General features: G+C 46.0%; 4 protein-coding genes and 1 long non-coding RNA gene across 16 annotated transcripts; 3 read left to right on the top strand and 2 right to left on the bottom strand.

The window, feature by feature from the left end:
• The first annotated feature begins 142 nt into the window (after window positions 1-142).
• On the top strand, window positions 143-8108 carry LOC100826392 (U11/U12 small nuclear ribonucleoprotein 31 kDa protein). Of its 3 annotated transcripts, none has more exons than XM_024455082.1 (2): window positions 143-1098; window positions 7983-8108. In XM_024455082.1, the coding sequence occupies exon 1, from the start codon at window positions 262-264 to the stop codon at window positions 1069-1071; it is 810 nt and encodes a 269-aa protein (XP_024310850.1). In that variant the 5' UTR covers window positions 143-261; the 3' UTR covers window positions 1072-1098; window positions 7983-8108. The 3 variants fall into 3 exon arrangements, with proteins under 3 accessions (XP_024310850.1, XP_003578586.1, XP_024310851.1); XM_003578538.4 differs by lacking the exon at window positions 7983-8108 and adding an exon at window positions 2352-2890; XM_024455083.1 differs by lacking the exon at window positions 7983-8108 and adding an exon at window positions 2268-2890.
• Window positions 3914-9247, bottom strand: LOC100825769 (protein NLP1). 3 transcript variants are annotated; one of them, XM_014902932.2, is made up of 6 exons: window positions 9055-9247; window positions 8845-8924; window positions 8003-8745; window positions 7789-7836; window positions 6386-7271; window positions 3914-5522 (listed from the first exon to the last, which is right to left on the bottom strand). In XM_014902932.2, exons 1-6 carry the CDS (start codon window positions 9081-9083, stop codon window positions 4645-4647), a joined length of 2664 nt encoding a protein of 887 aa, XP_014758418.1. In that variant the 5' UTR covers window positions 9084-9247; the 3' UTR covers window positions 3914-4644. The 3 variants fall into 3 exon arrangements, with proteins under 3 accessions (XP_014758418.1, XP_010238468.1, XP_003578585.1); XM_010240166.3 differs by having other exon boundaries at window positions 8845-9247; XM_003578537.4 differs by lacking the exon at window positions 8845-8924 and having other exon boundaries at window positions 9055-9216.
• Window positions 9248-9425: 178 nt separating this feature from the next.
• LOC106866843 lies at window positions 9426-12821 on the top strand. 2 transcript variants are annotated; one of them, XR_002960357.1, is made up of 3 exons: window positions 9426-10162; window positions 10951-11068; window positions 12011-12821. It is a non-coding gene; the product is annotated as an uncharacterized LOC106866843 (long non-coding RNA). The 2 variants fall into 2 exon arrangements; XR_002960356.1 differs by having other exon boundaries at window positions 11945-12821.
• Window positions 12822-12985: 164 nt separating this feature from the next.
• Window positions 12986-15501, bottom strand: LOC100825460. Of its 7 annotated transcripts, none has more exons than XM_010240163.3 (4): window positions 15358-15501; window positions 13932-14715; window positions 13768-13851; window positions 12986-13623 (listed from the first exon to the last, which is right to left on the bottom strand). In XM_010240163.3, exons 2-4 carry the CDS (start codon window positions 14683-14685, stop codon window positions 13493-13495), a joined length of 969 nt encoding a protein of 322 aa, XP_010238465.1. In that variant the 5' UTR covers window positions 14686-14715; window positions 15358-15501; the 3' UTR covers window positions 12986-13492. The 7 variants fall into 7 exon arrangements, with proteins under 7 accessions (XP_010238465.1, XP_003578584.1, XP_024310848.1 ...); XM_003578536.4 differs by having other exon boundaries at window positions 13932-14690; XM_024455080.1 differs by having other exon boundaries at window positions 15362-15501.
• Window positions 15502-17817: 2316 nt separating this feature from the next.
• LOC100824854 (probable flavin-containing monooxygenase 1) lies at window positions 17818-21247 on the top strand. The gene is made up of 2 exons (XM_003578534.4): window positions 17818-18882; window positions 19011-21247. Exons 1-2 carry the CDS (start codon window positions 18174-18176, stop codon window positions 19928-19930), a joined length of 1629 nt encoding a protein of 542 aa, XP_003578582.1. The 5' UTR covers window positions 17818-18173; the 3' UTR covers window positions 19931-21247.
• The last annotated feature ends 694 nt before the right edge of the window (window positions 21248-21941 follow it).

The following is a 21941-nucleotide window of genomic DNA, read 5'->3' as shown; positions in this document are numbered from 1 at the left end:
TCCTTTTGGAGAATCATATGGCGATGAGTGAACCTGAACGACTACTAGTAAATTGCAACCAACCTGAATAGACTTACTCTTCCAAAAAAAATAAAATTGGAAGACCTCAATGTCGCCCACAGGCCCACTCTTCTCTCTAGGCCCATAGACACCTCGCGGCCATTTTCCTCTGTTCTGGGTCTGGCCCAGTTCACGCCTCGGCTCGTCAAAACACATTACACATGGCACCCTTCCTCAGGAAGGGGGAAAACCGCAGGCAAAATGTCTCGCCGGCGGCGGCAGGGGTCCGACTCCGACGGCGAGGACGATAGCTTCCTCTACCGCTACCCGCTGCCCTCCGCAGCCGCTGGCGCTTCCAGCGCGTCCGCGTCGGGCCAAGGCGGGGGCAACAAGCCCGGCAGGGGTGGCAGCGGCTCGGGCGGCCTCGCGCCGTCCAAGTCCACGGTGTACGTGTCCAACCTGGACTTCGCGCTCACCAACTCCGACCTCCACACCCTCTTCTCCCGCTTCGGCAAGGTCGCCCGCGTCACCGTCCTCAAGGACCGCGAGTCCCGCCGCAGCCGGGGGGTCGCCTTCGTCCTCTTCGTCCGGCGGGAGGAAGCCGCTGCCGCCGCCGCCGAGATGCACGGCAAGGTCCTCAATGGGCGCACCCTAGCTGCCTCCATCGCCGATGACAACGGCCGCGCCGCGCAGTTCATCCGCCGCCGTGAGTACCGCGACAAGTCGCACTGCTACGAGTGCGGCGAGGAGGGCCACCTCTCCTACGAGTGCCCCCGCAACCAGCTCGGTCCCCGCGAGAGGCCGGCGCCGTCTAAGAAGTCGCGGCGCGGCGGCGGCGGCGGGGGTGGTGGTGGTGGTGGCCGCGGTGTCAGGGAAATAGCCGGGGCCTCTTACCAGTCGGACGAAGATGATGCCGTCGCGACGGCTTTTGAGGACGACAGGTGGGCGTCGGTGGTGGATACGAGGGGAGAGGAGGAGAAGGCGGCTGAGAAGGAGGGGAGGGCAACGGCGGCGAGGAAGGAGAAGAGGAAAGGCTACTTCAGCGACGAGAGTGACGAGGACGAGGACTGAGCTTCAGCGTATGACTCTAGCGTGCTTGTAAGATACTAAGATAGAGCTTGTATCCCAATTTCTAATTTTGTTTTACGAGTTTGTCAATGGATAATTTCTTGCCACAAATTTGGTTTCATTGCCCTTGCCATGTTTCATGCTTACTAAGCTTATCAGGTACAAACAATTTTCCTTGTTTGCTTACTTTGTCATGACGACTAAATGCTCATTTGCAAAAGATGCTGATACATTTGTTTTGAATTCCTTTTACATCTAGCTTATTCCTTTTACTTTCTCATCACTCGTAGTCAACATGCTTGCATTGTTCTGTTTACATCATAGAGAGTGTAGATTGATGAACTATTCCCAATATTATTTTCTTATATTTTGCTGCTCGTAGCTTGTCGTGGAGATGTGGAGTGGACTATAGTAGGTTGGTAGCTGTCAATGATTCAGAGTCGAAATAGTCGAGTCAGTCACTGGGGTACCAACTCATAGACTAGTCGTGCAACCGGTGATGACTAGTTGAGGTTTACAGGTCGAAGCCATGTATTGACTCATAGGCTAGTCTCTCGACTAGTCATGACTAGGTAGAGCGACACTTAAATCATTTCTAGCTGTTTGTGCTGGGTTGAATGATTGAATCTCGTTTGTGATATGGGTACCTCAGCAACCTTAATTGTCCTCTTATATCTGTGTGTTGAATCTTTTACCTCTTCAAGTTAATCCATTATATTGCATTAAGAAGCATTTGCTGCATAAGTCATTCTGCCAAGACTCAAATAATCGAAGAAACATAGAAGCAGAATATTATATATATAGCTTTTCGCTAGCTAGCAGTTAGCATAGAGATACACCTCATCTCCTTCCTAATTTGGAGTCATATTTGAATATATCTCCTTAGTTTAAGAAGTAAAGACACATATGCGGATAATTCGCTGAGGCTATACTACCCACCGATTGATGAATAACAGTACCTTATCTCCTTCCTAAATTGGAGTCATATTTGAATTTATCTCCTTAGCTTAAGTAGCAATAGTAAAGACACAGACACAGTTCATTTGCCGAGGCCATACTTCTCACTGATTGATGAGTAACAGTTTGTGTTCTGATATAATCGTGTTTGTTGTCCATTCTTAAATATTCTTGTTGATGACAGGAGTGTTTTTGCTTTTGTGGGTACATGCACAACTAAAACACTTGCATCTTGTTTACAGTTGTGTTTCCACTGTCCATTTCTGCATCTGTCCTGAAACTTTCAGGCTTTCCTTTCAATACTGACGTCCTGGAAATCCATGTAGATGCACCTGTGTGCCAACTGTACGCCTGGCTTAAAGGTATAGGCATGGCCTGCCTTATCACTAAACCACATTTCAGCTTAACCTGCACGTCTGTTCTCAAAATTCAAGCATCGAGGATCCTCTCAAGTGTCTTGTGCTGAGCTTGGAACAAGAGCAATTCTTAGGATACGGCAAGCCTGTGGTTCATTTCTTGTTGAATCAAAGCCAGTTGAATCACAGGCTCAGTGCAGGCCCAAAAAATCATACAAAAGGAATGCAACACCACCGTCAATGTCAAAGTCCTTGTTGCAAACTTGCAGTGGGGCCACTTGAGGTCGCACTGCCATTCTACTCATTGTAATATTGACGCTTGGATGTGACATCATCTGATTGCTGTTATGTTGCTAAATTGTGAAGCCAATCAGCCTGTTTTCAAAGACACAATGACTTGGCACCTTCTTGCATTGAAGATGACCATAATATTCGCTAGGTTTTCAGGAATATTGTGGAACCACGTGAGACTGATGGAATTATTCAGAATAGTGCAGGCATCATCCATCTATGGTTTCTGACCCTCGGTTCCATGGCCTTTAATTTGATAGGCAACTCACCGTGTCAGAAATGGAAGATGCTAAAATGTGCTGTAGATATTCTAGTTTGGAGGAGCTAAAGTTTAATCTGACAATGCAAGGACGGCTTCTAGTTTCTCTCAGTCACTTTCAATGTTAGTCTGTTTGGTTTGTCTTTGGGGATGTGGGGGAAAGGTGAATTGGGCAGCATGTCTGTCACAAACATCATAGTAGCATGGGTAGCAAAAGTTTAAGATGTCGGGTGATATCCTTGAAGGCATGAGAAGAAGGCTAAACAATAAACGGCAAAAAGTACAGTTGATAAGTAGATCTTAGTTATCTGAATTGTTGCTACTTATTTGTTGCATACCTTGATACTTTTATCTTTTGTAACCATTGTCTCAATTATGGGAAGACATTTATTAGTTGCTGCATTTGTGTTCTACATGATATGAGACGATAAGGACGTAGCATCTATGTTTTTTGGCCTTATTGGTAGATAATGTAGAGGGGCATGTCTAAGCTGGACAAGTTTTCAGTGCGAACATAGCCTTTAGATCTGTGCTTGAGCTGTGTTGCATCCACAAATTTACTCCGTAATTTATTACATACTTGCTTGCATTCTGGTTCCATATTATGGTCATCTGCATATGTATGTAGTCTGTCTCATCTACTAAGATACATGCTCCCTCCGATCCATAATAAGTGTCTCAAATTTTGTACTACTAACTTAGTACAAATTTGTACTAAATCTGAGACACTTATTGTGGATCGGAGGGAGTACTTGTTTGTATTCTGGTTGTTCTGTAGTTTGGATCATCAGCAAGGGCAAAATGAAAACTAAATGGTTCCATATATGTGACCATTCTCATTCTCGATAGATCTGAATATCACTTACTAGTCATTACAAAAGCACGTGTTTACCTATTAGCATGAATTGAAGTTTTATGGTGTCAGTTATAAGTAGGCATATTAACAGCATTAGCCTCTTTCATGTTGAAAGCTGCTAGAGCGGATATAATTCAATCTGCATATTGATATTTGACAGTACAGTTGAGAAACTGAAAGCTTCTTGAAGAAACCAATTGCAGTGTCTACAGTAGCAAACAGTTTTCTAAAGAGACACTTCATGTGGTACGAGTGTACCATACATTTTTGACATTTTGAAGGATCAACAAATTGAACAAAGTATCCTATCCTTCAATATCTAGTCCAGAATAATTACTGTAGAGTTCTTTGTTCCGAAATCAAAGCCGCACGTCCATGGAATGAGAAAACACACTGAATGGCTGAAAGTCTTTCTGCTGGTAACTTTGGTGACGGCTGAAGGGACCACTGAAGTTGGTCAATAATCATACAGAAGCTTCCCAGAACCAAAAGATATCAGATATCTGGAGAAAACCTTGTTTAGAGACATTTCACCATATCAACTCAATCAAGTTGGACTGTCTTTCAGAGTTTGGGGTGCATCAGTGATAGTATATACAAGTCAATGCTTCAGTCTATCCTAATAGTTAAAACTGGCTTTCCCATACTCAAACATTCTAGTGTCATCAGCAGCTCCTAACCTCAGAATCAAATAAAAAGCTAATGTAGATAACAGCAAAACCGGGTGTGGTGATGTTACTTGGTACTTAGCATGTGCTGTCAAGCATGGATTCTGGGTTTCCCTGGGATAAAACCAAGCACTGCTTCTTTGAAGAATTCTGATTAAATCCCACAGTCTGGTGAGATCGATGATGGCTTCATGACAAGCCAGTGTGACCAACAGTGACCTTTGTCTCTGGATTAGCAGCTAGATGAATAGAAATTTTGACTGTTTGGATATTTGCTAATTTATATACATGAAGGCACTCTTGTAAATCTGCATCACATGTCATTAAGACCCACTCTGAATCATCATCCAGGTACTTTACAATCAAAGAACTTGTGTCTACTATACTCAAACGTCTTGCCATCTCCTGCTTCAGTTCTTGAAAGCCAGACTCAGGCTTCAATCTGAACCTGACCTTTTCTGAGCCAAATGTGGCCTTTACTCTCATACCTATATCTGAATTCTGTTTGGGGGGTGATGGGCTTCGAGAAGAATGCTGCCCACCTATAGCCTTTTGGTTAACATTATGTAAAAGATCTCCTCTTGCCTCCTGAACTGAGATATGTCCATTTATTAGAGCATTTTCTGCTTGCAGAGTCTGGATAGGGTTGTGTCTTACATGACTCCCAGACTTCATCAAATCAACTCCAGCTGGTGGTGAATCTTTTGTTGCTCCACCACTGCATGACGGGCTTGAATCAGAACTTTGGCTGCATGACGAATGTGAGTGTGAGGTTGATGGCGCATTGTTGCTTAGCCTGTGGCGTCGGTGCTTCTCAAACTCAGTAAGATTGCTCTGCTTAGTTAGAGGAACTGTGATGCTTCCTGACAAATTGTTGTCAGATGATACAGAGGTGTTTGTGAGATCCTTGTACAGGTTATTAAGCTGGAAAGCTGTCTCTCCTCCATGAACTGAATCAATGATCTGCTGCAGCTTTCTTAGAGAATGGTCTACCTTCTTGATCTTTCGTGATGGCCAGCGGTTTATGCCATGCTGCCTGCATATTCTTTTGAGGGTGGTAGGACACACTGCAAGAAAAAAAAAAGGGTGAGTGTATCTCCAGCCGAGCTGAACAAAGTTCTTTTTCATGTTTGCCACTAGATCATGTGTGTACTGTACAAGTATCTTTCACACAAAAAGTGTGATCACACCTTGAGATGCATGTACACATGATGAGCATGTTGTTTTTCTTTTGTTTGGAAGGAATAATTTAGCTATGTTTGACTCATGAGGTTCTGATCCAGCTGCTCGACTTCTAGAAAGCAACATAGCATGTCAACATGATAAGTTCATGTCCTATTTCTGGTAAGGTATGTCTTACATATACCTATCTCTATCTTGAGGGAGATCGTAATATTTATTAATTGATTGTTTAGTCGTGTAAAGTTGATGTTTAGCTGCAAGCGATGAATAAATGAGGACTTCCAAGATATTGATCAATTCTGTCAATTCTAGGCCATATAATAGATCTGCTAACTAATCGTAGGTATTAAACTTATTTGTTATGGCAATTCTTGAGAGTAGACTCAACTGTTTTATACTTGTTCTGTTTCTCCCGTGTTCATGTTATTTAGACTACAGGATGAACTATAAATAAAACTTAGTCTTCTCTTTCTCCCCGTGTTTATGACTGTACAATTATCTTTCACACAAAAAAAGAGTGACAAGAATGTTCATCTTTTATTGTGTGGTGCATGTGGAGGTTGACTTTCTTGTGGGAACACCTTTTCTTTTTGACAATGTGGAGACATCATTTTCTAATTGAGCATTCAGTTTAGCATGCTGGCTCTGTGACTTGTATTACTAAGTTCAACGACCGATGGTATCTACTAAAACAGTAAACTATTCATAGCTGAATCTTGCATTTATGTGAGGAGTTACGATCACTCACCTCCAAGGTTCTTCGCTGCATCTTTCAGGCTACCAGCAAAGTACTGCCGGAGAACCTGCAAGCTCACAGTCTTCTCTGTCTTTGTGCGCCTTTTTCCTTTGCTGCCTTGCGCAGTTGTCTGAACACCAGCTAGAGATGAACCCTGCCCTCCGGGTGAGAACATTCCATGGATACTTAACTCAGCTAAATCTGATTCTTTCTGTGAAGTCCCTGCTAAACTTGTCCATGATGCCTCCTCTCTATGTTCTGTTGCTTTGCCACCGAAGGAAAACTCCTTGACTTTGTTCTTCCCCTTAGGACCAAATGAGTTCAGCTCATTCATTTCCAGCATTGCCTCGTCCTCCATCTCCTTGTCCGTAACCACGCGCAGAGTTTGGCAAACACTGCGCATGGTGCCCGATAATGAGTCCAACACTGCCTTCTGCTCTTCGAGGGCTTCACAGTCGGTTGGCAGAAAGAATTCCAGCACGAAGTCCGCTGTCCCAGTGCGTGTGCACCTCAATCGGATTGCCACTGCACCTTTTAAGTTGAAGATCTTAGCATGGTGAGACAATGGGTACTCTAGTTTAGTTGAAGATCCAATATCTGGGAGGAAACATGGCTGGTTTGTGGTGAAGGCTTTCCCTGCAACCCCCTGCCCACGCAGAAGGTGGTGCTCAGAGCAGGAGTAATGGAAGTTCTGCATACAGGGATCATTGACATAGCATGCTGCATCAATGGTGGAAATGCAGTACCGGTAATTCTCATCAGAGTGGCGGCTGCCCCTTTTCCCCTGTTGATCACATGTGACCCAGGTCTGAGCTAATGGGAGCTTGTGGGTGATGCAGGCTGCTCGTAGGACTTCTAATATCTCTGGTAGAGCATCTTTATAGGAAGCACTGTTGAACTGGTTGATAGTCAGCAAGAGCAGGCATGAAGACATGAGAATATATCAGTACCATTATTTCATCTCAAGATATCTACATTTACATGAGACATCCGACTGGGCTCAACTAACTGAGTTGGCAAGGCAATGAGGCTTCTCAGAAAGCCACCGCATACAGTAATTCAGTAAATTTACTAAAAACAAAGAAACAAAAACTATTTTTCCTCTCTTTCTACTCCATCCTCTCTGGCAGATCCTGCTTTATTTGGTGGGATGCCATTTAATGATGTAAGCAGCCAACATGGTAAAATTACTTTGTAAAACACTGCCTAGGGATGATCTGTATCGGTTTTCAAAGTTTTAGATATTAAATAGCTGTTGCACTGAAGGACCCATCTAGACTTTCATGAAAGCAGAGGGGAAATTTGTATCATTGGTACATATATGGGGACATATATAGGTATTAAATTGTTTAGTTAAGATGAAACAAAAAGTCAAAACCGGGATATAATAGTTTTGAATTTATTTTGCTGCCTACCTTTGTGCGTGGAATGCTTGAAACTTCTGTGCTTCTCAGGTTAACTGCCTGCAAATAGCATGCCATTAAGAAATCTCAAATCTAGAGAAAGTTTGGTTATTTCCTACTGTAGTAATTAGTAATGCATTACTGGTGACAACAAACATGCTCTTTGTGCAACTGTACTTGCTGCACACTAATGTTTCAACTTTCAGGTTAAGTGAGGTATCAATACCTGGAGAGCACTACAGATGTTATTGATCTCAGAGGTGAAGTTGAGCTTCTGTCTGGTCATGATCAATTCCATCACACCCAAGCATGAGTAGTTCCCCTTCTCGAACACTGGCAGTCCCATCGTCCCATGGACGTCTAGGTCCTGTGCATGGTTCACCCTGGGGTATTCATAGCTGGTGAAGTACCGAACATCTGGTGACCACTCAGGGAGCTTGCCAATGAACACCCTCCCTGGAAGCCCCACCGGAGAAGACTCCGATGCAACATCTGCAGAGAACTGGTAATGTGTCGACACGTCCCTGAACCGTTTGAGGCTTTCTGAGCTCTTGTCAAGAGTGAAGGGCTGCCCGCTTGTTGTCAGCACCAACTGCCCATCGTTGCTTTTGACAGGCATCCATAGCTGCACAAGCACATCGGTGTCTCTCTGTGTCTCTTCGATGTAAGCAAGTGCTTGGTCCAACCGTTGCCGGAAGGTGGAGCTTGACTGAATCCACAAGTTATTATTTGCACTTGCCGGCGTCGTGGTGGTAGTTGTGGCATCCGAGAGGAAGGTGCAAGGAGAAGCAAAAAAGTTGGGTGAGCGTGAAGCGTTGGTCGCCACTTCAAGCCAGGCGTTGTCGCCGGAGAGCAGCTGCTCCAGGAGATCGAAGTCTACCGCCGCACCTTCAGACGATGCGGTGCGTGCCACGGAGATGCTAGGATGGGCGTCTCCCTCTTCCATATAGGTAAAGCTTCCTTCAGAATCTGATCACACAGTTTGATACAATAAAGTGCATCAGTGTTAGAGCCTGAAAGGTAGGTCGTCATGGAATTGATAGCATGAGCATGCACAAGTCACTATACTTCTCCTCTCCTGTTGGGAATCAAGAAGCATAGTTGGCTGCACATCTTGGGTGAAACAAGAAGTATTGGAGGGTGGGAGTCTAGGGAAGAAGATCTTTGTGTCAGATGTGCTTGTGTTTGGATTGAAGGGTGCGGGTAGTAGGAGAGAACACATCATTTTCTGCAGAAAGGAAGCAAAGAAAGAGATTGATAAGAGTAGTAGCTGCTCACTGGTAATCGTATTGCTCCCTTCTTCTCATGAAAAGGGTCTTCTCTCCCTCTCTCTTCCTCCTAGCTCATCCTTTAGCCTCCTCCAACAAGTATAGCAGCTCTAGAAAAGGTTCAGTCCTCCACCAGAACACCCCCCACCATTCATTCCAAAGGCGCCTGCTGCTAAATCCTGCCGCTGTAAGATGGAAAATGAAAATTAGAAATTTGCTATGCTTGTCCTGGCTTGGCTTGGCCTGTCCTTGCTTTGGTTCTGCCTTTCATTGTCTGGTTTTGTCGTAAGAACAAAGCTTATGGGGGCCACCCCTGCATTTCTATTTTCTTTATTTGTTAGAATCTTTCCCTCTCACAGAGGGGCCCAGCACCACACAGGAATCCAACTATACCCACTTCCATATTAAAGTCAACTTTGTGGGTAATTATGTGGCTTTGCGAAGGATTCCAGCATCTCCAATTAATTGTAGAAGCTGTTTTTTTAGATCAGAAGGCTTTTCGCCCAATTCCATTTAAATGAAATAATTGTAGAAGTTGTATCTAGTGGATTTTTACACCATCTAGATACAGCTAAAGAAACAACGCTACAATGCGTTGTCTCTGCTACGTCCTTCTAATGAAAAAAATCATCTATACCAAGCCGTCTTCCTCTCTTTTGCGATACCAGTATACCATGGGCTGTTTTAAGACAGAGATAAACTAAGGAAGGCTCTTTTGGTGACGGAACCAATTACCTATTGCTTCTCTTTTAAGGAGTTGCCTATGGCTTTGGTGCTCAACCTGTGTGTTCATGTGGCATTACCATAGTAAATTTTAGGATTTATGACATCTTTTAGTACTACTGAGTTGTAACAGTTGCAGTTGTGACCACTCAGGAGGTTTCTTGTGCGAAGTCTGTTGGTGGAACGGTGGAACCAGTCCATCTTGGTTATGAGCCACATGCGAGGCCACTAAAATGTAGGCCACAAGTCTTACATCAGTGCTGACTGCAGAGAGGGGGATCAGGGATGGTGCACTAATTGGAGATTCCAGTATATAGTTGTGTAGGGTCTGAAAAAATTGTCATCAATATGCAATGAACCGGAAACCACAGATTCCGGGCCAATTATCTGGAAAGGTAGGAGTTTTAGTATCTTCCAACTACATATGCATACACACGCTACATGATTCTGTCTAGCAACAAATTACGTACAAGAAAAGTAGTCCTCAGAAAGATTCTTTTGGTCTTCAGAGAAACATGCAAGAAAAGTCCTAATTGGCTAAAAATCCCTTTGCAGCGATTATTACATTCTAACCTGCACTGCCAACTACCATCCAAACTAAAAGAGTACACATTTCCAAATGTTTATGTAACAGTGCTTATATAATACGGATTAACACCAGTAAAAAGAGAGATAGTTTGAAAACTTAACTGATCCTGAATACAATTATGAGTTGTGGGGCTGTCTGGCACAAAATTAATTTTAGTCATAGATGCTTTATGAGCTATACATTTTTCTCTAGAGATCACAGATGCACTTGCTTAATTAAATAGACTGCTTGTTCCCAGGATTGCATCTCGTAAAGCTACATATGTACGGCTGCTTACGTATCTATTTGGGATTGGTTAGTGCTTTAGTTTAATCATATTTTTCTTGTTAGATCTTTACCTTCCTCAATTTTCTATGGTTGTTTACTTGGGAATATTAAAAGTTAGGAAGTTGTTCAAAACAAGGATCAATTAACTATCTAAATAATGGTGGTTTAGGTGGAGATACATGTGATCTCCAATACCAAAGTCCAATTTGAAAGCTTCATTACGCTTAGAGCAATAGATTTTTATTCCCAAGGCTGTTTCCTTTTGGTAAGGGCCTTAAAGATTGTCAGGATATTAATTTGTTAACTTACTAAAATTACTAACTGCAGTTTGCTTGATTCCTCCCATGATCACCCTGATCAGACAGGAAGGCATTAGAATACTGCTTTGATTCATTATTCCATGACATGTCCAGGAATCTTGATGCCTCTTGGCAAGGCAACACAGGTAACACAATACAACTGGTGCAATTTGTAATTTTTTGAAGCTTTCTCCTCCCTTTTACATTTGGAATGTGCTTAAGTGCAATTTTCTTGAAAACCAAGATCTAAGATTAAATCAGAAATAAATATTATACTAGCTTAGTTTGTTTATTATTTTGATTTAATCATAATCGCGTCAGGAGAACGAAAGCACACCCTTTCACATTTTGCATCCTACTGAGCTAATGTGTTTTCTAGTGCCAGGCCACATGTACTTATTTATGTCAGCATTCGTTTGCAACTGCATAGAGAGGTGTACATTGCTTGGATCAATATGAGAAGACACTAGTTTGAGGATGACATCAAAGATAAAGTACAAAGGCGCCACAAATGCTCATCAGCGAGTTGCCCTGACATCACTCCAATGAATACAAATGCAGTGCCCACTTTCTCTTGCTTGCTTTCCCATTTATTTATTGGTTCAGTCACTACCCTAGAGCCCATCCCAAATAGATCAATTGCTACTTGTCTCATATTTGACCAAAAGCTTTGGGTTTTCTTTAGTGGCATGCCAACACCTTCAGCACCTCTCCACCAGCTATGGAGAGGTCTTCTTAATTCCCCGCCAATCAGATACCGGTTTGGTTGTTAAAATTCTCCAGTGAGCGGGTCCTGATTCGAGGGCCACATAATGTGTGGGGCCCACGAAGGAGTCACCACCAACACGGATCCAATCTTGGCATCGGAACATGTAAAACTAATATTAGTGCCATCGCTACTTAGCAAAATAACGAGCTTTGCGTGAATGATTTGCATTCCATGGCTTTTATTGCATTTTCTTGTGTCATCTTTTCAGAGGCTGCATCACTTCTTTAACATTTTCCTGTGCATTTCCTTGCAGTTGTTATATAACGTTGTACAACATCTGACCTGAGCAATTCTCACAAGACAGTTTTGCTCTGAACAGGCACTGAAGGAAAGACTTTACTCACAACTGGTGGGATCGGTTATTCAGATAAAAAACTTGCTGGATTGCATTATTAATTGAGACATGCAACAGTGCTGCACGCAATCGGATTCTTTAGAATCTGACAACTAAGCTGGAATCGAAATCTGGAAACTGTACCTGAACTGCATAGAACTCTGAGGATTTGGATATTCTGAGTCAAGAGAGGTGATTTGTACATGATTATAATTTTAGTTTTGCTCTGTGTACCAGAGGAACAGTATCCATATGGTGGAGCTAGCTCATCGGCCATGGTCGAGTGAATGGAACTCTGAAACCAACAGCTGCTGAAAGTCTCTTCCTTCTTGCCCTTCAAAAAAAAAGTCTCTTCCTCCTTGCTAGGCAGGAGGAATGGTGATATGGTATGCTTGGAAGTTAGTTCGACTTTCTTGATGGTATCGATGCCATGAAGTCTTATGTATGTGATGACGGCAATGCTCAAATCAGTGTTCAATTCAGGCCACTGAAATTAGTAAGTGCCAAAGTTGAGAGCTGGCAATAAATGAAGGCAGGATATGGAAGTTCAGATCTCCATGATCATTCCCAGAAGGCATTATGTGAACTTCATTAGATGGTGGCACTTCTCTATATCAGTTGGAAGTTCTGGTCCAAAGAACCTAGTGACGGCAAGATAAAGAAGGCCAAATACAACTCCAAGAAAACAAAATATCGTGTTTAAAAAATTCTGGAAAACAATTCACGCGTATGGATGGCTGAGTATTGTATCCATGAGTAATTTTCTGTGCTAAATGTTACTGCTTTTTATTTGCCACGCACGATTGCACGGATCTGTAGCATGCTACTCTTGCATAAATATAATGTGCTGGTTAGGAGGGAGCATGCATGTCCCGATCCATTATTAAGTGATAATCCTTTCTTAATCATGGGTGTCGTCATCGGTAGGTATATATGTATAAGCATCAATAATGAAGCATCTTGGTCAAATTACCAGCACTTTTTTTCTCTCTTTTTGCTGCCACAATTCGTACCTTGATGTCCCCGTGCAATTAAACAAGAGGAGATACAGCAGACACAAAGAAACAATACTGCTAGTCTACGTCAGTGCAGCACAGCGACTAGTTGAATATACTGGACAGAGAGACTAGGGAAGTTTGTGAACCACATGCCCCCATGTTCAAATCAATTTGGCAATGGTCTCGCATAGCACACTAAGCAGTTATCTTCAGAGTACATTAGATACATCCCTTGTTAGCTTTTTAAAAGCAGACCCATCCCTTCTTCATAGGAAACTTGCACAAACCGCAGCAAAATTATGTGGATTTGGTGCACTGAGTGCATGGCAGTTGAGCTAGCATCATGTCTAGGAGATATGCATGAACAGCTTATTCCTGCGAAGGCAAAATATATTGACCATGTTGCAGCATTTATGAGAAAGTCTCTAAGCACTTATTATGCGGTGGCAAATCTGATTTCCCTCTCTTTTCAACGACGGGCTGGGAATGGCTCGAACGGCAAGCGCATCGCAAAAGTGGGCTGAGTTGGTAGTGATAGATGCTCGGTGGACGGAAGCTTGCCAAGTACATTCAGAGCTTTCATCTTCTGCAGCTCCTTCCCTGAAGGGAACAAAAATAATAAGTAAAGCAAATTCTCAAGCTTCCGTAAACAGATTCATGTTGATCGATATGCGAAATAAGTATAAACTGAAGCAGTTGTTCAAATGCAAGTTTAATATAGCAGAAAAAGGGATTGAAGAATACCTTCTTCGATCAAAAGATTGACTGCTCGTTTCTCTAGCTCAATGGCATGCTTCCTCCGGTCAACCGATGACAAAGACCGTAGAACTACAGTTTAGCCAAAGGACACAATTTATATTAGACAACAGTAGCAGTAAGCTTTTGTGACATAAGATAGGAAATCTTACTGCGGATATATTCATCTTGGCCCGATTGCTCATTATTTCTCAAGAATGCCTGCAGCCGAATAAACCTCTCTTTCCTATCTTCATTGGTTGATCTTTGCAAATCTGGTGGATTACGTGCTGCAGTAGTAGCTACAGCCTCGCGGGATGCTGTGCTAGTGGCCGCAACATTAGTAGGTGCTATATTAGTAGCTGTAACATTCCGAGGCATTGCAGCAGACACAACATTGCGATGTGGTGGGCTGGCAGTCACAACAATACTCGGATGAACAGTAACCTTCTCTTGAGATTGTTTCCCAAAAGAAAAGTGACCCGGCAAATTTCCAGACGGCAAAGCAGGAACAGTAGCAGCCGCAGCAGGGGACGCAGAAACAGGAGCTGGTTGAGTACGAGGCACACTGTTCTGATGATTCAAACTTTCTTCCTGCAATCCACCTAGAACAGGTTTCTTTGAGCTTAGAGAAGTGAAAGTTTCTGCACTTACAGAAGTGCCACCTTTGCTTTGATCAGTTTCATGCCTCCTGCGCACGTATACAAGATGTCCATTTGTCCCTGGATTTCCTGGCATATGATGGTTGGCTGGAGTCAAGGCACCATTAAACTGTGGCCTCTTGATGCCAACACTCTCAGCAGCTTTGTCTTTAGGAAAAGAAGAAGTTATGTCTTGCTGAATAACAGCACTTTTAGATTGTTTGGGTGACTCCCTCAATGCTGCCTTTTTCTCTGAGATCGAGTGTGGGTTGTCACCAGCAGGCATGGTACCTGTGCAGGAATGCAGCTAATCAACCTGGATTCAAATATCTACACATCAGTGATGAATTTGCAAAGTAGTCAGTACAGAACTACAATTCAGCCAACAAGTTACCAAGACATACCAACCTGCCACTTTGACAGGTTCACTTGTGCCACTTAATTCCTGTAATTTTGCCTACATTTGTTGTGCATTTTTCAGGCAAAATTTAATACACACTACACAATCACACATTCACACATCCGTTGCTTATGCTGTTATCCGGAACATGCTAGTGATGTTTAAGTACGGAGCACAAATGACAAAACATTGAACACTACAATATAAAAACAAACAAATGGCTTCCTCTATCTACTAGGGACTGGGAATTTCAGGCCTATCAAGTAACCGATGAATTACGATCTAGCGGGTACTGTAACAGGGAGGAGCTACAGCGGTCCGTACACACATTAGCATTGGCAAACAAAATTGATTATTCTAACTCCCCTCAACATTTTCTCCCCCCAAAACCCATTCATCCAGCCACGGGCGGAGGACCCGGTAGAGCAAGGTAGGGCGGCCTCCCTACCTTGATTTTTGCCTCAGTTACGAATTGGGGAAGATTATGACGGGGAACTGAAGGGGCCTCGTGGGGTGATGGGAGGTCGGGACCGAGAGAATCGAATGGGAGATAGATACCTACGGTGGAGGAGACGAGGCAGGGGTCTGCGGCGCCCGGCAGCGGGATGGGGAGGGAGGGGTGGCGGCGCTCGCGCGAGGAGGAAGATGAGGGACGGAGCGAGGGTGGGCGGGGCGCCCGGCACCGGGATGGGCCAAAATATAGGTGGCCAACGGCCCGTCAAGCCCCCTCAGGCCTAAGGTAAAAAAAAGTAAAAGAAATGTTAGATTTGGGTCAAAGGACCAAATGTAAAAATGAGTTAGGTTGGATCAGAATTAAAAAAGTCAATGGCCAAATGTATTAATTTAAAAAAAAGAAAATAGATAAACGGTTCGTGTCCGGGCCGGCCTGAGGGCCTGAGGTTGTAGCCCTGACACGGCATAGGCGGGCCTCGGGCCAGCCCGGTCCAATTATTTTATACACAATACATTTATTATTTTATATTTTTTATACTATTGTTAACTGAGAATAATCTGGTTTGCTATGTCACATATCTACTTGATCTTTTTTTTGTAAGTACGGAGATGTTTCTAGAATAAAACGTATAACTACAGATTAACAGTTATAAAAACCTAAGTTGACAATCCATATGTACTAGGTGATTCCTCGCGCGTTGCCGCGGAAAATTATATTTGCATATTTGTAGTTGCATGATGAGCATATTTGTAGCCAAAATTGATGTTACGAACACATAATAAAATGATCAAATTCAGAAGAAATATGATGATAATAAAATGATCAAATGTAAAAGAAATATGAATATTCTAGAACCATGGTACTTGTGACATTTTTAAGTGAAAAGTCTGATAAAAAATTGAATTGTATAAGGTGCCACCAAAATGAATTGTTTGTCGGGTTGCATGACGTGCATGATGTGGATGGTCATGTGGGTGAAAAGCCTTAGATGATAAAAATTTGAATTGTATAAGGTGCCACCAAAATGAATTGATTGTCGGCTTGCATTATGTGCATGATGTGGATGGTGAGGTGGACACCTTGCATGTGTAATTTACAAACACTAAATGCACCTTAGTGGGGATGTGGATGAATGGTGAGGTGGGCACCTTACATGTCAAGTTTGCAAACATTTAATGAAGATAGTGGAGATCAACTTTATAGATTATATAGATTTGTTATAGCCTTGTATGAAATATTAGATTACCAAAGATACGTAGCACAAAGATATAACTATAATATTTGCTAGTGATGTGTATTTCTATGAGACTTATTGTAGTCGCCTTGTTATGAGCACTCGTAAATATTAAATTGATTCCCAAAATCAATACAAATTTACCTATTCAAATATTAAATGTTGAGAAATACAATGTCACACAAATTATTAAAAACCTAAAAAAATACATCAAAATACATTGTTGCGACCATAAATAAATATTAAATATTATGTGTATGGATATTAGTTCGCCCTAGCTCAAAACAAAATTGTCGTTCGCCCATGTATCCAGCGAAACATCCAAAAACACACCCCGTTGCTATACCTAGTTCCCCAATTGGAAATCAACAAGCGGCAGCATTGAACTAGTCTCGCGTTCTGTAAACTCTGGCGACCGCCGCTTCGGCACAAGCAGGCGCGCGGGCGCCTGGGGTGGATCCAGAAATGGTGAAGGTCGGTGGGATTGAACAAATCGCTGGATGGGAACAACCTCATACCTCAAAACCCAATGGCCAAAGACTTCCGCCGGGATGGAGACAGCACGAATGGAATGGCGATGGCGGCAAACCGGTGACGCGCGTAAGAGGCGACGACGCGTGGTTACAACACGTCAGCACGGGGACGACTGTAGGGCACGGTGAGAAGGAGAAGAGAGTTTTGGACTTCTAGTTCTATACACCCGGAGCCTTCCAAGTGATTCTAGGTCGTCGAATTAGAAACAACGACCAGGATTCATCCATCTGCTCAGCCCCTCCCCGTCTCCCAGGTCGCGGACTCGCACTCGCAGGCACCAGCCACGGCAGCCAGTCAGCCACCGATACATTTTAACATTTTCATCCCTCAAACTTTTTTATCCTTACAAGATAGTGGGTGAATCTCCTTATCATTCCCAGGAGGCAGCAATCTCGAAACCCCTCCTCTGAGAAAAAACTCCAAAGCCGTTAGTTCGGGCTCCAAGAATTTCTTAAATATGACAATTCTTACTTTTCTATCTTTGTATACTCAAAAGTTGGATTACCTTTGTTGACGTCGAAGTATACCGTTGGACGATATTGAAATCTTTTTATAACCAAGAGAGTCTACAATAATATTACCTCTTTATAACTTATATTTTGTTAGTTAAATTGGTGATATTTGAACACGCGGATGACTTATAAAGAGTAGTTATAATCTGCAACCGGTTGCGGGCTGCGGAATAGCAGAGCTAGACTTATAAATCCAGAGAGATCTAGCACAATTCTTAGCTTGAAAAAATAATCTGCACGTATACTAATACAAATCTTAGAGGCTAAGATAGTTGACAATTTGACATGAGAAAATAGTCTCGCCCAACTAGTATCCATGAGCTCACTAGTACAATCCCTCTCCCAAGTAGCCTCTTGGACCACGTTGATAGGGTAAAGCCATGACCATGAGGTTAAGAAAAAGCCATGACCATGAAGCAGCCAAGATCGAACGGCACTGCACATTGCCCGAACCGAACCATATCGAAGCAACAAATTTTCCGATTAAAAAATGCCGCACATGATCCGCGCCCAGCCACTTGCATATAATAATCGGAATATTAGCAGCAGTACTTCTTTGGATTAACCTTGAGAATTGCTAGTAGATCACAATCCAAGAAACATCACCCGGCTGCGCTGACCGGCCGATCGATCGCTCGAAATGGATCAGAGGGCGAAGAGGGTGGCCATCGTGGGCGCCGGCACGAGCGGCCTCGCGGTCTGCAAGCACCTCCTCGCGCGCGGCTTCCGCCCCGTCGTCTTCGAGGCCGGCGCCGCCGTGGGCGGGCTCTGGACGCGCACGCTCGCCTCCACGCGCCTCCAGTCGCCGGCCGCCGTCTACCGCTTCTCCGACTTCCCCTGGCCGGAGTCCACGGACGCGTACCCGCGCAGCGCCCAGGTCGCCGCCTACCTCGCCGTCTACGCGCGCCGCTTCGGCGTCCTCGAGCGCGTCAGATTCCGGAGCACCGTCGTCTCCGCCGAGCACGTCGGCGACGGCGGCTGCGAGGACGCCGCCGACGGGTGGGACCGGTGGAACGGCAACGGCGAGGCGTTTGGGGACGGCACGGGCGTGTGGCGCCTCACCGTGCGCCATTGCCATGGAGAGCCGGAGCCGGAGAAGACGACGACTGAGGTGTGCGAGTTTGACTTCCTGATCCTGTGCGTGGGCAGGTTCAGCGGCGTGCCGAATGTCCCGGCGTTCCCGCCTGGGCGTGGCCCGGAAGCGTTCAAGGGGCGCGTGCTGCACTCCATGGAGCTCTCCGACATGGGCCACGCGGACGCCGCCGCGCTGCTGAAGGGGAAGCGCGTCGCCGTCGTCGGCTCCGGCAAGTCCGCCTTCGACATTGCCGCCGACTGCGCCGACGCCAACGGTCAGTCACTTCATCACTCAAAGAGACGGAGAGACATCGCACACGGCGCAGCCATTAATTTCTGCTAGCTAGCTGGCTGAAGTTGAATCCTTTCCTTTACTTGCTTGCTCTGCCTCTGGATCAATCAGGTGCGGAGCGGCCGTGCACGATGGTCTGCAGGAACCCGCAGTGGCTGCTGCACGACACGCAGATCTGGGGCAAGCTCAACATCGGCTACCTCTACATGAACCGCTTCGCGGAGCTCATGGTCGCCAAGCCCGGCGCCGGGGTCATCTCCCGCCTCCTGGCCACGCTCCTCACGCCTCTGGGCTGGCTGGTGTCCGCGGTGACAGGGGCGTACTACCGGAGCGCGATCCCGATGCGGGAGCACGGCATGGAGCCCGGGCACGGGTTCGCGAGCTGCGTCTCCTCCTGCCTCATCGCCATGCTCCCCGACGGCTTCTACGACAAGGTCAAGCAAGGCAGCATCGTCTTCAGGAAGCTCCCTACGGCCTCGCCCTTCACCTTCTCCAGGGACGGGCTGGAATTCCTCGACAACAGTGGCGAGAGCGAGAGCACCGTGAAGAAGATCCCGGCCGACGTGGTAATCCTCGCCACGGGGTACCGCGGCGACCAGAAGCTGAGGGACATGTTCGCGTCCCCCAGACTGAAGGCGATCGTGGCCGGGTCGCCCGACGCCGCCGTGCCGCTGTACCGGAACTGCGTGCACCCGCGGGTGCCGCAGATGGCGGTGGTCGGGTACGCGGAGGGGCTCAACAACATCTACGTGTGCGAGATGATGTCCAAGTGGGTGGCGCGGCTGCTGGACGGCGCGTTCCGGCTGCCCGGCGTAAGGCGGATGGAGGGGAGCGTGGCGGAGTGGGGGAGGTACTACCGGAGGAGCGGCGGCGGCGGGGAGCATTTCAGGAGGTCGTGCTTGGGCGCGGTGAACGTCTGGTATAACGACGAGCTGTGCCGTGATATGGGGTGCGATCCGAGGAGGAAGAAGGGGCTCCTCGCCGAGTGGTTCCAGCCTTACGGCGCCGTCGACTACGCCGGCATACAGTGAGAGCTGAGCTCGATCTCGGGAGCGACATGGATTTGCGCTTGCCGCAGCAATAAATTTCTTCGTTATCAGTGTCGCAAAAAGTTTAGGGAGAAAATTACGTAAACCACCTTTAAAAAAAAATCACACCGATTTTGGGGACACCCGTCACTCCAAACAGTAATCTTTCAACGTAAATTGATGGTAAATCTAACAATGGGACCCACTTCTTGGAGCCAACGTGGCGCCACATCAACACTCATCAGCCAGCAAAGAAAGAAAACGAATTATAACCATTCCCCGCGGACGTGGACTACTTGCTGTCCTGCGGTGGAATTCGTCCCGGAGAAACCTCCCCCATGGCCGTGGACAAGCTGCTCCAGGCGGCGCGCCTGGCTCCATCCGTGTCTTCGCCGCCGCTCCGAGCATGGGACATGGGCAGCTCTGCACGCTGTTCGACCTGCCCATCGCGGCGGCGCTCTGGTCGTCCGCCGCGCGTCAGAAGGAGGGGGGGGCTCGTGCGCCGCTGCTCGCCGCATGTCTGGAGGAGGGGCTGCTCGTGCGCCGCAGCTCGCGCCCCGCTTTCGGGAGGAGGGGGACTCGTGCGCCGTTGCTCGTGCCGCGCATAGGGAGGAGGGCGGCTCGTGCGCCGCTGCTCGTGCCGTGCGTCGGGAGGAAGTTGTTCGCGCCGCGCGTCAGGAGGAGGGGCGGCTCGTGCGTCGCTGCTCGTGCCCCACGTTCGGGAGGAGGGGGACTTGTGCGCCGCGGCTCGTGCCGCGCGTAGGGAGGAGGGGCGGCGCGTCGGGGGAACCGAACCTGGAGCTACACGACCAGCAGAGGAGCGACGACGCGGGGGCGCTCCGGGCAGCAACGGGCTCGGGAGAGGGCGTCGGTGGCTTCGCAAAAGAGAGGCGGACGTCCTGGCGCCAGAAGCGGGGGAGGCTTCGGTTGGGCAAATGGGGAGCGGCGGCGCACTGCCGGAGGCGTGGAAGTCGACCTCGCGCGGGGGCCTTGGGGCATGCGCGGGGTTCAGGCGTTGTGGGTTAGGGTGCAGGGCGACGCGCGGGGTCAGGGAGGCCTAGAGGTCGACGGGGAGCGGCCGGAGTTGGGCTATAGAGTTGGCCGGAATTGGAGAAGAAAAGGGAGAGAGAGGAGGGCTCGGGTAAGGGATGGCAAGGTGGACGATTTGTCCATCGTGGCTCCACGTTGGCACCACGAGGTGACCTCTTGTCAGTTTTACCGTCAAAACGGACTTAACTGCGAAATCAGTGCGCGGGAGTACCCGTGTCCCAAAAAACGGTGGTAATTTGATTTTTTTTAAATAAAGATAGTTTTCCTAGACACATGCTCCAAATGTGTTGGTTTTAAGTAATTTTCTCAAAGTTGAGGATTTTTTCACTAACAGCTCGTTTGGCACCCATCATTTGGGCATAGAATTGTAGAATTCATTTTGAATTCCAAAAACAACTTGTTTGGTTGGCACGGAATTAGCCACAGGAATTCAATCTCAAATTCCATGAAATCACACTATAACTAGTCTTAATTTCTCTTTAAAAGCCATCATTTTTTTAGAATTGTCTCTCACTCTTTAATTCCATGTGGTAGACGAACATGATTTTTCAACCAGAAATACAAATTCAACCAAATAAAATCTTATCAAAAATTAAATTTCATTTCATTTTGATCAAATGAAATGAATTCTTGGTCGTCAAACCAGCTGAGGCTCGAATGAGGATTTCTCTTTGGGGCCTAGGTCTGTCGTCTGCGTGGCCCAACCAAAATATCTCGGGTGATTCGTCGATGCGCGGCCCACCTAAAAGAAATTGCACGACGTAAAGCCGATCACATCCAACGATTAGGCAATCCGAACGCATCACGTACACCCCCCCGGACTGCTGTACGCATTACGTACTCTTGTCCAGTACAGAATAGACCCCTCTTATTTCGCTTCAAAAAGGGGAAAAAAAAGGCTACAGACTACCGAGTATATTGCTGTCTCATGTGTGCAGTTCGATCGTGTTCCTCAGATAGTCAG

The sequence above is a fragment of the Brachypodium distachyon genome, chromosome 4 (genome assembly GCF_000005505.3).
Source record: "Brachypodium distachyon strain Bd21 chromosome 4, Brachypodium_distachyon_v3.0, whole genome shotgun sequence".
Classification (NCBI taxonomy): domain Eukaryota; kingdom Viridiplantae; phylum Streptophyta; class Magnoliopsida; order Poales; family Poaceae; genus Brachypodium; species Brachypodium distachyon.
This window is presented reverse-complemented; position numbering and strand designations above follow the sequence as displayed.

Excerpts from the sequence above, each read along its gene's own strand:
- LOC100824854 (XM_003578534.4), top strand. The coding sequence starts at position 18,174 with ATGGATCAGAGGGCGAAGAGGGTGGCCATCGTGGGCGCCGGCACGAGC. Across the intron at positions 18,883-19,010 it reads CGACTGCGCCGACGCCAACG|GTGCGGAGCGGCCGTGCACG; the intron begins GTCAGTCACTTC and ends TGGATCAATCAG.
- LOC100825460 (XM_010240163.3), bottom strand. The coding sequence starts at position 14,685 with ATGCCTGCTGGTGACAACCCACACTCGATCTCAGAGAAAAAGGCAGCA. Across the intron at positions 13,852-13,931 it reads CCAAGATGAATATATCCGCA|TTCTACGGTCTTTGTCATCG; the intron begins GTAAGATTTCCT and ends GCTAAACTGTAG. Across the intron at positions 13,624-13,767 it reads CAATCTTTTGATCGAAGAAG|GGAAGGAGCTGCAGAAGATG; the intron begins GTATTCTTCAAT and ends TGTTCCCTTCAG.
- LOC100825769 (XM_010240166.3), bottom strand. The coding sequence starts at position 9,001 with ATGATGTGTTCTCTCCTACTACCCGCACCCTTCAATCCAAACACAAGC. Across the intron at positions 8,746-8,844 it reads TTCCCAACAGGAGAGGAGAA|ATTCTGAAGGAAGCTTTACC; the intron begins GTATAGTGACTT and ends CTGTGTGATCAG. Across the intron at positions 5,523-6,385 it reads TGCAGCGAAGAACCTTGGAG|TGTGTCCTACCACCCTCAAA; the intron begins GTGAGTGATCGT and ends TTTTTCTTGCAG.
- LOC100826392 (XM_024455082.1), top strand. The coding sequence starts at position 262 with ATGTCTCGCCGGCGGCGGCAGGGGTCCGACTCCGACGGCGAGGACGAT.